This window comes from Sapajus apella, unplaced genomic scaffold, assembly GCF_009761245.1.
Source record: "Sapajus apella isolate SASKATOON/1434 unplaced genomic scaffold, GSC_monkey_1.0 scaffold2, whole genome shotgun sequence".
In the NCBI taxonomy this organism is placed as follows: domain Eukaryota; kingdom Metazoa; phylum Chordata; class Mammalia; order Primates; family Cebidae; genus Sapajus; species Sapajus apella.
In genome coordinates, this window is record NW_022436942.1 from 7,123,976 (window position 1) to 7,137,908 (window position 13,933).

General features: G+C 34.4%; 1 protein-coding gene across 6 annotated transcripts in view; it reads left to right on the forward strand.

Moving 5' to 3' along the window:
- The window catches only part of ABCC9 (ATP binding cassette subfamily C member 9), a 147,751-nt gene that overhangs the window by 12,669 nt on the left and 121,149 nt on the right, over positions 1-13,933 (forward strand). For all 6 annotated transcript variants that reach the window (XM_032287599.1, XM_032287614.1, XM_032287591.1 and 3 more), the window contains exons 5-8: positions 1,660-1,781; positions 10,157-10,323; positions 11,350-11,592; positions 13,458-13,652. In XM_032287599.1, coding sequence (XP_032143490.1) covers positions 1,660-1,781; positions 10,157-10,323; positions 11,350-11,592; positions 13,458-13,652 — 727 coding nt within the window. The remainder of the gene's footprint in view (positions 1-1,659; positions 1,782-10,156; positions 10,324-11,349; positions 11,593-13,457; positions 13,653-13,933) is intronic.

Below are 13,933 nucleotides of genomic sequence, written 5' to 3' on the forward strand. Positions count from 1 at the left end.
TGTGGTTTCCTTCCTTCCTTCCTTGCTTTCTCTTTCTTTCTTTCTCTCTTTCTTTGTCTCTTTCCATTTTTCTTTGTTTGTTTCTCTCTTTCTTTCTTTCTCTCTCTCTCTCTTTCTTTCTCTCATTCTTTCTTACTTGGTCACACAACCAACCACACAGACACCCTAGGAATTATCTTCTACCTCTCTATTGCCATCACCCTCATACCCTAATGCTGGCAAACTCCTGTCCATTTTAGCAATCAATCTTTTCCAAATGTATTGTTTCTTCCATATTACTGCTGCTGCCAAAGCTGAAGTCAGACCTTTATCATCGGTCACCTGACTTTATACTCATATTTCCCTAACTGCTTTCCTTCCTTCCATTTCTCTCCCTCCACTGCAAACTCATGTACTACCTACCAACTTCCTTATCCACATAAAACATCTCTGACCACACCACTTACCTATTAAAATGTTTCAGTTTTCCATGGGTTGAGATGCCAGCCTCTTACCACAGCATAAAAAGCCTTCCATGATACATTCTATCTTAAACTTTCTGTTTTAAGACTATTAAACTACTTGAAATTTTGAACATGTTGTGTTGTTTCATGCTTTTATGTATTTGCACATTCTGTTCCTTTTTTAAAATGCCCCTTTTCCTGACCAGCGGATTCCTTTTGATATTTCAGTTCCCGTTGTCAACCATACCTCTTTTGGAAAGACTTTCTTGAATGTTCTCCCTTCCCCCATTCTTGAACTAGTTGCTGTCTTTTCTATACCATTTATGTACTTCAAGTATCTTCAGGTAATTTGAGGAAAGCAAAATGTTTCACTCTATGACATTATCACTGCCAATGGGGTTGAGGGCGACCACCATGCACATCTGCTGTGGGATCACCGATTCACCTGGATATCCTGTTACCTTCAGAGGGAAGCCTGTTCTCCTTGCAGGCATGCTGAATTGCTTATAATATCCTTGAACACATTGGCCCCACTGCCTGGCGATGTCTTCCTCTCTTCTTCTGAGTAGCCATTCCTCATTCTTAAAGTGTCAGTTTGGAAGTCACTTCCTTTTCAAAGCTTTCTCTGTCCCAGACATGCACTCTGTGTTCTCTCACTGTCCCTTCAGCTATGCTGTAATTTTCTATTCACTATTGATATCCCCAATATACCACATTTTTTGACTACAGATGTTATATTTTGTTTTGTTCATTTCTGCATCCAAGAACCTAATACAGTATCTGGACCAGCAATCACAGATGCATGGAACGAATTAACGAGAATGGAGAAATCACTGAAGACTGTCAAGTTGAAAGGAAAAAACACACTCACACACATTGGAGTTCAGATTGAGTTAACTGTTTTTACTTGCTTTAGTTGTTAAATGATTTCAGCGGCTCTGCCCTACAGTATAGGAGTAGTTATATATTTGTTTTAGTTGCAAACACTTTAAGGTATAGTTTGCTTGTTTATTCAGCCCTTCATGTTAAGATAAATCTTTTCCGCATAACTATGTCTTTCAATATATTCTTACGTATTCACTTGGAAACTACAACTGCATTCTGTATTTTAAACATCTTATTGCTAAGAGAAAGTTCTTATGAAAAAATTGGAAAAAAATGAGAAATTATCTGGAACCATCAACTTTAAACATTAACGTTGTACTACTCTTTGTAGACGGCGAGAATCGAGGCACCTCCACCTCTTCATGCCAGCTGTGATGGGATTTGTTGCCACTACAACATCAATAGTATATTATCACAATATTGAAACATCAAATTTTCCTAAGTTACTTTTAGGTAAGTATGATCACTTTTGTTGTTTCTCCCTAAAGAGTTATTTGTTTTTTCCCCCTAGAAAGTAGTTTGTTTTTCTTTTTCCTCAAGGTAAATACTATCAGAGTGTGTGGGGAGTAGAAAGTATGGGAAAACTGGCCAGGCACAGTGCTGACGCCTATAGTCCCAGCAGTTTGGGAGGCTGAGGTGGGCAGATCACCTGATGTCAGGAGTTTGAAACCAGCCTGGCCAACATGGTGAAACCCCATCTCTACTGAAAAAAAAAAAAAAATACAAAAAATTAACCGGGCATGACAGTGGGAGCCTGTAATCCCAGCTTAGTTACTCTAGGCTATGAAAATTCCATACCCAAAGGCCATCTCTTCTGCAATAAATACTCTTTGTGGTGTGTCTCTGTGTAAGGGGAGAAAAAAGTGGGGGGATGTGCTGGCCTTCTGACTTGCAGAAGTTGTATTTTTTAAGAATCAGAGCTCTTACAAGGAGCTGCTGCACCATGCTGCCCCATGAACAAGTCATCTCCTCTAGTTCCAGCTGTTTCTGCCTCTGGCTTGAAGTCCAAAGACATTTTCCCAAGGTTCAAGCCTTTCAGTGATGCTGTGGGGATGCCATATTTTCCTAGAATTACTATGTAGCAGAGTATTTTTCATAGCGTAATTAAAAGTATGCTGTCCTGAGAAGCAGCTGCCTTTAAAGCACAGCCTTTCATACCTGCATTGTGACTAAAATTGTTTTTCCTCTCTTGCCTCCTTGTTCTGTGGAAATCAGAGACTATCTAAAATATTCCTAATTTTATTTTTGCCTTGGGTCAAAATTATATAACCCATCTACATTAGTTATGTTCAATACTCTGACCCGTCACCGTATTCTTTGGCGTATACTTTCTTTCTTAAAGAGATAAAGGTATAGAACATGGATCATGGATGAGCTATGAACCTCCTGAAATTGCAGTCCAAACTGTGTGTTTGTGTGAATGATGCTTACTGTTTCTAATGCTATTTGATTGTTACGTAATGATGTTGACTAATGATATAGAAATTAGGAGAAGAAACAACAAAAACACACACACAGTGTTTTATGCATTTGTCCAGGGGACACTAAAATTTAAAATGGATGCATGAAAAATACAGATTATTTAATTCCATGCTGTGTCACATTATATGATTATTAAAGGCAATCTAATAAAAAAGGTAGAGAGGGTTAAATATTAATTTAAAATGCTGTCAAGTTTTTAATTATCTTAATGTCTGCCTCCCATTAATTATCTATTATCAGAGGTCTGAAGATGCCAAAAAAAAAAAAAAAGAAAGAAATTTCCAACAGGTAGCTGCAAAAAATTTTTTACTTGAATTTAATAAGCTAAATATACATTTTTGAAAAGTTGATGGTGATAAAAAGTTATAAGATACAACTAGAAAGTAATGCAGGTTTTATTTTTTTTTTTTTTTTTACACAATCAAAGCGTCCTATTATTGTTATGTAGGTGCAAGACAGCACAATTTGATCATATTGGTGGAAGGACATGGAGATAAAAGATAATCTTTCTTGTTATTTTAGCAGAGAAAAATTTGGACCTAGAAAAGTTACTCATTTTAAGACCACAATGCTAGTAATTCTGTATCAACATTTCATTATGAAAATCACCAAATGTACAGAAAGTTGAAAGAATCATGCGAATTCCCACCTACCCAATGCCTAAATTCTTCAATTTACATTTGTTCTCTTTGGTTTATCACATATCTACATGTTTTCATCCTTCTATACAAACCTCTCTCCATCTTAGTTTTGATGCATTTTAGGTAAGTTGTAGATGTTAATATGCTTTACCTGTGAACACTTCACGGATACCATTAAATTTGCAGTTCTTTTTGTAAGATAAAACTTATTTACATGAAACACAGAGATTTTAATTTGCTAATGTACCTGTATAATCCTATCATGACATAACTATCATCCATGCAAATTTTCCTTTTTTTTCTGAGACATAGTCTTGCTCTGTCACCCAGGCTGGAGTGCAGGGTGCAATCTCAGCTCACTACAGCCTCCAACTCTTGGGTTGAAGCAATTCTCCTGTCTCAGCCTCCCCAGTAACTGAGATTACAGGCACGCACCACCATGCCAGGGTAATTTTCTTTGTATTTTTAGTAGAGTTGGGGTTTCACCATGTTGGCCAGGCTGGTTTTGAACTCCTGATCTCATGATCCGTCCACCTCAGGCTCCCAAAGTGCTGGGATTACAGGCGTAAGACACCTCACTCGACCATGCAAATTTTCTTATACCCAATGTCAACTTTACTGTCCTGATTTTTACCCCCACCATGAATTAGGTTTGCCTGTTCCAGAACTTGATGTAAATTGAATAAGACAGTATAGACTTTTAAGTAAGGATTTTTTTTCTAAGCATGATTTTTTTTGATGCTCATTCATGATGTAGCATAGATAAATATTTTGTTCTTCTAATTGTATTTCATTGTATAACTATATTGTAGTTTTTTCAATCTCTTGTTAATAGACACCTGTACTATTTCCAGGTTTTAACTATCATGAGAAGAAAAGCTGCTATCAACATTCTTAACAAGTATTTTGTGGCTATATGTATTTGTTTCTCTTAGGTAAATACCTAAGAGTGAAATCGCTGAGTCATAGGATAAGTGGGTAAATGTTCATATTTTAAGAAACTGACATCTTTTCCCAAAATGGTTGTGTCATTTTTTATACTCCCTAGCAAGGTGTAGGAGTTCCATTTCCACATGTTCATCATTTGGTGATCTTGGTCTTTCTAATTTAGTCATGCTAGTGGGTGTGGACTGGTAATACATTGTGGTTTTAATTTGCATTTCTCTGATGACTAATGATGTTGAACACTTTTTGATGAGTTTATTGGCCATTTTTTATCTTTGGGGAGTGGCTGTTCATATCTTTTGCCCATGTTTTATTGGGCTGCACTTTTACTCTTGAGTTGAAGGAATATTTTGCACATACTAGATACTAGTACGTCATCAGTTACATGTTTAGAGAATGTTTTCTTTCTGGTCTGTGGCATACATGTTCATTTATTTAATAGGATCTTTTAATGAGTAGAAGATTTTTAATTTTGATGTAGTATAATTTATCATTTCTTTTAGTCTTTAGTTACTGCTTTCTGTCTTAAGATATCTTTGTGTTCCCTCTAAATAAGCTTCCCTCCTATTCTCCTGTTTGCTTTAGGACAGTGATTCATTTTAAAGTAATTGTGTATATGGTGTAAGGTAGGTGTCAAAGTTCTTTTTTTTCCCAAGTGGGTATCAGTGTGTTCCAGCACCATTTGTGGGATAGAATTTCCATTTCTCATGAGATTGCATTGGTACTTCTGTAAAAAAATTAAACCATGTGACTAAATTTAATGTATGTTTTGGCTCTATTTTCTGTTTCTTTGATGTATTAATAGATTTTTATGCCACTAACATTTTCTCTTGCTTTGGAGTTCTTGAAGTCATAAATTATAAGTCATACAACATTTTCTTTGTTTTTCTCTGAAGCTTGCTTGGGCTATTCTAGTTCTTTCGGTTTTTTTTTTTTTTTTTTTTTAATTGTACTTTAGGTTCTGGGATACATGTGTAGATCATGCAGGATTGTTGCATAGGTACACACATGGCAATGTGGTTTGCTCCCTCCATCCCCCCATCACCTACATCTGGCATTTCTCCTCATGTTATCCCTTCCCCACCCCCACCACCCCGCACCCCCCGCCCACTGCCCCTCCCTTGGCCCCCCCAACAGATCCCAGTGTGTGATGCTCCCCTCCCTGTGTCCATGTGTTCTCATTGTTCAACACCCACCTATGAGTGAGAACATGTGGTGTTTGATTTCCTGTTCTTGTGTCAGTTTGCTGAGAATGATGGTTTCCAAATCCATCCATGTCCCTATAAAGAACATGAACTCATCGTTTTTTATGGCTGCATAGTATTCCATGGTGTATATGTGCCACATTTTCCTTGTCCAGTCTATCATCGATGGGCATTTGGGTTGGTTCCAGGTCTTTGCTATTGTAAACAGTGCTGCTATGAATATACATGTGCATGTGTCTTTATGATTCTTTGGGTATATATGCAGTAATGGGATTGCTGGGTCAAGTTGCGTTTCTCTTTCTAGGTCCTTGAGGAAGTGCCACACTGTCTTCCACAATGGTTGAACTAGTTTACACTCCCACCAACAGTGTAAAAGTGTTCCTGTTTCTCCACATCCTCTCCAGCATCTGTTGTCTCCAGATTTTTTAATGATCACCATTCTAACTGGTGTGAGATGGTATCTCAATGTGGTTTTGATTTGCATTTCTCTAATAATCAGTGATGATGAAAATTTTTTCATATGTTTGTTGGCTTCATATATTTCTTCCTTTGAAAACTGTCTGTTCATATCCTTCTCCCACTTTTGGATAGGTTTGTTTGTTTTTTTCTTGTAAATCTGCTTTAGCTCTTTGTAGATTTTGGATATTAGCCCTTTGTCAGATGGGTAGGTTGAAAAAAATTTTTCCCATTCTGTTGGTTGAAGGTTCACTCTAATGATTGTTTCTTTTGCTCTGCAGAAGCTCTGGAGTTTAATTAGATCCCATTTGTCTATTTTGGCTTTTGTTGTCAATGCTTTTGGTGTTTTAGTCGTGATGTCCTTGCCTGTGCCTATGTCCTGAATGGTTTTGCCTAGGTTTTCTTCTAGGGTTTTTATGGTGATAAGTCTTATGTTTAAGTCCCAAATCCACCTGAAGTTAATTTTAGTGTAGGGTGTCAGGAAGGGGTCCAGTTTCTGCTTTCTGCACACTGCTAGCCAGTTTTCCCAACATCAGTTATTAAACAGGGAATCCTTTCCCCATTGCTTGTTTTTGACAGGTTTGTCAAAGATCAGATGGTTGTAGATGTGTGGCATTGCCTCCAATGCCTCTGTTCTGTTGCACTGCTGTGTATCTCTATTTTGGTACCAGTACCATGCTGTTTTGATTACTGTAGCATTGTAGTATAGTTTGAAATCAGGTAGTGCGATGCCTCCAGCTTTGTTCTTTTTGCTTAGGATGGTCTTGGCTATCATCTGCAAACAAGAAATTTTACCTCTTCATTTCCAATTTGGATATTCTTTATTTCATATTATCTGACTGCTCTAGCCAGGACTTCCAGTACTATATTTAATAGCAGTGGTGAAACTGGGCATTCTTATTGTGTTTTTGATCTTAGAGAAAGGGCTTTTCATTTTTTTGTATTTTTCAGCCTTAGAAACTCACTTATTACTTTTAGTTATTGCTTTTTAGGTTACTTAAGATTTTCTATATAAACAAACATGCCATCTGCAAATAGAGACAGTTTTTTTCAACCTTTTTTATGCTTTCTTTTTTCTTTTATTCTTTTTTCTTGTCATATTGCTGTAGCTAGGATGTCCAATAAAATGCCAAATAGGCATAGGACTGAAATCCTGTCTGGTTCCTGATTTTAGGGAGAAAATGATCAGTCTTTCATAATTAATTGTAATGTTAGTTATATGTTTTTCATAGTGAACCTTTATTTGTCCAGTAAGCTTTCTTTTATTTAAAACTTACTCAGGGTGTTTAAAGTCTTGAATGTGTGTTGAATTTTCTTAAAGGTTTTTCCTGTATCCATTAGGAAAATTGCATTTCTGTTAGTGTACTAAATTGCATTGATCTATTTTTCAAATAAAGTCTCAATGCATTTCGGGGATGAACCACACATAGTCATAATATATTATGCATGCTTGATATCACTAGATTTTATTTGTGAAGGAGTTTTACATCTATGTAGTGAAGGATATGTATCTGTTATTTTCTTGTAATATCTTTTTCAGGCTTATACATTCTGTATTAAACAGCCTCCATAAAATGAATTGGAAAATGTTTTCTCTCTATTTTCTGAAAGACTTTGTGTAAGGTTAATTTTATCTCTTTCCTAAATGTTGAATAAAAATCACTAGTGAAGTCATAGGGACCTGGAATTTGGACTAAGGGAGGATTTAAAATTATGAGTTTATTTCTGTATTAGACAGTGTTATATCCAATAAAATTTAAATCTAAATTTTATAATTTAGTTAATATATCATCTAATTTCCTTAGTGACTATATAGACTTTTCAGAGTATTTCTTTTTATGTTCGTTTTGATAAGTTACGTTTTTAAGTAATTTTCCATTTCATGTAAGTTTTTTGATACATTGTCATAATGTTATTCATGATATTTCTGATTCTCCTTTTAAAGTATGTAGGGTATGTAAGGATAGTGCCTCTTTCATTCCTAATATTGTTTTTTGCGTTCTTGTTTTCTTGAACTGTCTAGCTTATCAATTTTATTAGTTTTTTCCAAGAATGGCATTATTGAGTTTGTTCATTTTATCAATTGTTCATTTTTCTATTTTATTGCTTTCTGCTATATTGTTTTCATTCTTTTTTTGGCCTTTTTTTTTTCTTTCCTGAGCTTTTAAGATGACTATGGAGTTTTGAACCTTATATTGTAAAATAAATATTTAAAGCTATAAATTTTCCTCTGAGTTATTTTAGTTGTACTTCTTGAATTTTAAATATGTAATATGTTTATTATAATATAGTTGATATATTTTAATATTATCTGACTTCTTTAGTGATTTCTTCTTTAACATGTGGATTATTAGTAACTATTGTTTAATTTCCAAATATTTAGAAGCTTTTAGACATCTTACTGCATGAAAAGATCAAAAGTTACTTCCATTATCTCTGTGCCTGATGTTCATGCCCTTTATTACCGTCTTGCCTTGAGTGTGAGTAGGACCTGTGCCTAGGTTCTAAGCCAATAGAGTATGGCATGGAGGAAGGTCTTAAATCAGTAGAGCCTGTGTTGAGCCAGCAGTCCCAGTCAAAACCTAGAACCTGGAATAGGGAACCCAGTTGACCCTGGCTCAAAGTCCTGAATCCTAGACACCGCGAGATAATAAGTGTGTGCAGTTTTAACCTACTCAGTTTGTTATAGTTTGTTAAGTAGCAATAGAAAATCTGATTTTTAAATTTAGTTTTATTGTGGTCAGAAAATCTACTCTATATGATTTCTGTTATTTCAAATTCTTTGCTCTTCATTTTTTGACTAAACATATAGTCTATATGAGTACCATATGCAGTTAATAAGAAGGTAAAATCTGAAGATGTTAGATGTAATTTTAGAGTACCAAATCTCAAATAGTTTTATAAATATCAAACGAGGTGTTTGATAGTGTTCTAATATATCTTCTAAATCTTCATTGGGCATATGCATATTTTTATTGTATTTTTCTACAAAATGGACTCATTAAAAGTCTTTTTATTCCTGGTAATAATTGTCTTAAAGTTTGCTATGTTTGATATTAATATAGCCACTCCAAATTTCTTATGCTTGTTTTCATGTATATATTTTCAATCTACTTATTTTTAATCTACTGTTTCTAATACTTAAGGTGACTCTCTTTAGATAGCATATAATTTGGTCTTTTTAAAATAAATCCATTCTGACTATATATTTAAGCTAAAACAAGAACTATGTTGAGTTCATATGCCAATGTTCAGTTATTTTTTACTAATGAAGTGATCACTCAACTTTTCTGACAAATGTGGTCCAAGCTGGATTGCCTTACGTGTGTCTTAGATTTCTTCTTAGACCATATTTATTTGTACTGACATTTATTCAAAGTTAAAAGTAGATTGTATACTTGCCAAAATATTTCTAAGAAAGTCAATGCTTCTATCTCATATTTGCTGCAAAATGCTGGTTGTGGTTCGAAGGCAGTGTAATCCTCACCTTTCTGGCCCAAGTACTTGAAGTGTCAGTCACCCTGCCTGATCATTGTTCTTTGTGCTGTGTGAATGGGCGTGGTGTTTTAAACCATTTGGCTAAGGAAAGTCACCTACAACTTGAATAAGAATCTGTAAGGCAGAAACCCAATTACAGAGATACATGAATTCCATGATAATTCCAGGGTAATACCATGAGACATATCCTTGGGTTTGCAATATACCTATGAAGTAGGTTATACAGATAATAACTTGTGAATTATTCATATCATCAAGGCTCTTTGGAAACAAGACCAGAAGATAAAGCCACTTTTTAAAATTTATAGACCTAGACATACATTTTGAAGAGTCCAGATTATCCTATTATGTATCTCCTTACATCCTATCTATCATATATGGGCAGAGTGGAAGCACTCAACATTTTTAAGTTATTACTCCTTCAATTCAAAACTCCAGAAGTACATTAAATCATATATGTTGTTTTCTTACCAAGTAAAACCATGTGGAAATACAGTACATAAAATTGCTCTTGTTATTAAAAAGTATCATAATTATATTCAAGTGCTAGTGAAGTTTAAGAAAAGATTGTATCTTTCTCTTTTTATCTTTTTCTTTTCAGCCCTATTCCTGTATTGGGTAATGGCCTTTATTACAAAAACGATAAAATTGGTTAAGTACTGTCAGTCTGGTTTGGGCATATCAGACCTGCGTTTCTGCATCACAGGCATGATGGTCATCTTGAATGGGCTCTTGATGGCTGTGGAGATCAACGTCATTCGAGTCAGGGTAGGCAGCTAATGGTTTTTGTTTAGTTACTTGGATTCAAGACCCCAGTATGAAAGATTACCGTTAGCCAGAAATAATTAGTATTTAGGAGAATGAACAAATGCATTTGATTTATATATATAAAGCTGAACTAATCACTAAATACAGGCCATTAATGTTTCAGAAATCTCAGTGTGACTCTAGAAACTATTTCTTCATTCACAAATAGAGATTGATTGAGTGTCTGCTATGTGTCAGATATTGTGCTCCGTTTATATTACAGAAGAAATTGTTTTTAGGAGAATGTTCCTTCATCCATAATTGGTCTCAAGCACACCTAGGTTAAGCAAAATATTGCATTATTAGGAATTTAAAACTGAAAAGAAAATAATCCAGTTTGCTCATTTCATTGATGAAGAAACATACAGAGATAGCTTTGGCTATATATCCAAAGTAGTATGGTCAAGACCCGTACCTGGTTTGTAATTGCAAATTGATTGTACTTTCCACCACTTATTGCTGTCCATTATGTTGTGTGAGATACCAGAGGTAGATTTTCCAGTATTCATTTTTTATCAGAGAACTTTGAACTTGATCTGTGAGTAGAAAGATACATGCTGCAATTAATGCAGAGACTAGTCAGTTAACATCAGCAAACCACAGATCAATAGTGACTCAATAATGGTCTTGATAACACATTATAAAATCTAAACAATGTAAAAGCCCTCATTTGGTTGACCCTATCATAGGATGTCATGAAACATTGACTCTTAATAAAAACTATATTTGAAAGGTTAACTGATCTTTTAGAATTGACCCCAAGAAAATTAAATGCAAAATTCTGGCATTAACTAGCCAAAACAGAACAAATCTAGTCACAACAGAAGAAAATATCTCAAAGAATATTTCATAAAGGGATGGGAAGAGTCATTGAAGTATACATTTTAGTCACCTGATAGGAAAATGTAGAAAAGGTTGAAATTTTATTTGTAATATGTGGAAAATAACTGAACTAATTGTCACGCTGTGGAATTTTTCTTGCCACAGAGATATGTATTCTTCATGAATCCTCAGAAGGTAAAGCCTCCTGAAGACCTCCAGGATCTGGGAGTGAGATTTCTTCAACCATTTGTGAATTTGCTGTCAAAAGCAACATACTGGTGGATGAACACACTTATTATATCTGCTCATAAAAAGCCTATTGATCTGAAGGCAATTGGAAAATTGCCAATAGCAATGAGAGCAGTAACAAATTATGTTTGCCTGAAAGATGCATATGAAGAACAAAAGGTAATTTAGTATCTGTCTTCCATGTGCTTAATAACAGAGAATGTTCCTATTAAATATAAAGACACAAAGCTTATAGTTAACATATCTATAGTTAAGGAAGAGCGGGTTTCCTTCATCTTTCTTGCTCTGTAGTTTTAAATCATGTTAATCGGACCTGGAATATTGGAAGAGCCAATGAAGTATACTTATATTAGTTGCCCCATTAATAGATGAGGAAGGATAGCGTGAGTACGGCCTTTTCTCTGGGATATGTCACCAAGTGGAAAGTAAGAATTAAGTTCAATGTTCATATATACTAATCCATTACCATATAATATTAATAACTCATTAAATTTTTGTTATTGTCTTTTTACAAGCATAAAAATTTTGTTATATAAAGAGGTAAAATAGATACCTACTAATAATCAATTTTAAGAAATTTAAAGCCTTGTATTAATTATTGACTAAAATTTAGCTTCTATAGTTCAAAATGGGAGACTAAATTAAATAAAAGGACATTGTCCGCCTATTCCATGTATCATTCTATATTGCTACCAAACTTGGTTTCCTCTGGCACTTTCCCTAAGTATTCATTATTGTTTTAAAAAATTTCAAGATGAGAGTCTTTGGATATTTTCATTTTATGTTTTATCATTCTAAATAGTCATGCTACCCACAATGGTAGATGTGTTTTCTGTTGCAATAATCTACAAGTACCATTGCCATTTAAAATATTAGGATTCCCAACAATACTGGAAGGAAATAGAGTATGATAAAACAGCTAACGAGTTTTGGCTGTTCTAAATCAAAATCAACAAAGCATTTATGGTAAATGACGAAAATAATCTGTTTTGTGTCAGAAATACGTGTTATGAAATTAAATGGCAAGAAAAGGTTACTAAAATGAACCTTAGTCATTTCTCTGGTTTCACCTCTGGGAAAACTATTGCATAAAATTTTTAAAACTGCTAAAGTAAAGATGTTTGCAGTCTAAGCCTAAGCATAGCTTCATTTTTCTGAGTTCTCTTTATGACAGGAGATTATCTCAAACTTGATGTGTTAATGTCTACATAAACTTTGGAAAACAAATTATTTATTTTAACAGGGGTTCCATAGGGAACATAATTGAGCTCTATTGTGCCAGTGAGTTGACTTCCTTGTCACAATGAAAAAACTTTATCTACCTCTTGCCTAAGTTTTAATTATGATGATTGCTTAGGTCTTAAAATCTTTACAACAAACAACTGTAGCTGTGTGAAGCCATGACTTGACTTAAGAATAAATGCTGTTCTTCATTTTGCATTTATTTGAGGAATACCTAGGAAACACAAGTCTACCATAATTTTTTAAAGTACTGACTACCAACCATGGAGATAAGAAACACCAAGGAGGAGAAAAAACTTGAAGTTGGAATAATCTGTTTTGTTTAGTTTGTAATCATTGGACAGGCAAACCTGTTGCAATCTAGTAACTCCAAAAATCTTGGCCAGTGTGCCTATAACCTTGATCTTTATGCTTTACTCTTTTGCTTGCTATGCAATGTTATTTGGCAATTTTCATGACAAATATACATTTTCCAAATCAAAGAAAATTAAAACTGAATTATGCTTTAAAAATCTTGTGTCATCCTTTGATTTAAAAAAAAGTATAGTGTCTTTGAAAAATTGTCCTGTTTACTTCTCATTCTATTTCATTAAAATGCATATATTAGCTACTATTTGCATAGAAGGCAAGGATACAGAATTATGGATACTATGTTGAAAGGCACTCATTAACATCTATTTTTAAACCCTTAAAATATTTTCAGAACTGTAGGAAGGAATTTCCAAGCAGTTTTATTTTGTTCCAACAGTTTTTTGGTTTGTTTCTGGTTTTTTTTCCCCCAGAAAAAAGTTGCAGATCATCCAAATAGAACTCCATCTATATGGCTTGCAATGTACAGAGCTTTTGGGCGACCAATTCTGCTTAGTAGCACATTCCGCTATCTGGCTGACTTACTGGGTTTTGCTGGACCTCTTTGTATTTCTGGAATAGTTCAGCGTGTGAATGAAACCCAGAATGGGACAAGTAACACAACTGGAGTAAGTTCCTGGTGCTTTTCAAAGGAAACATATTATTGGCAGATTTCATTGTAATTGTCACTTTTTATTAATGCAGTTTTATGAGTGTTCAAATAGGCTTTTATTTTTTCAGATAGTTGAGTGTTTTTTTAAAAGAAAGAAAACAGTAATTTTCCTTTTGGAAAAAAAAAATCACGTGTTTATGTGTTCATTGAATGAATCTGGCCAACAAAATTATTCCTCAGATTCAGAGCCTATAACGTTCAACAAGCATTTACTGTGTGCCAGAAAGTTTGTGTAGA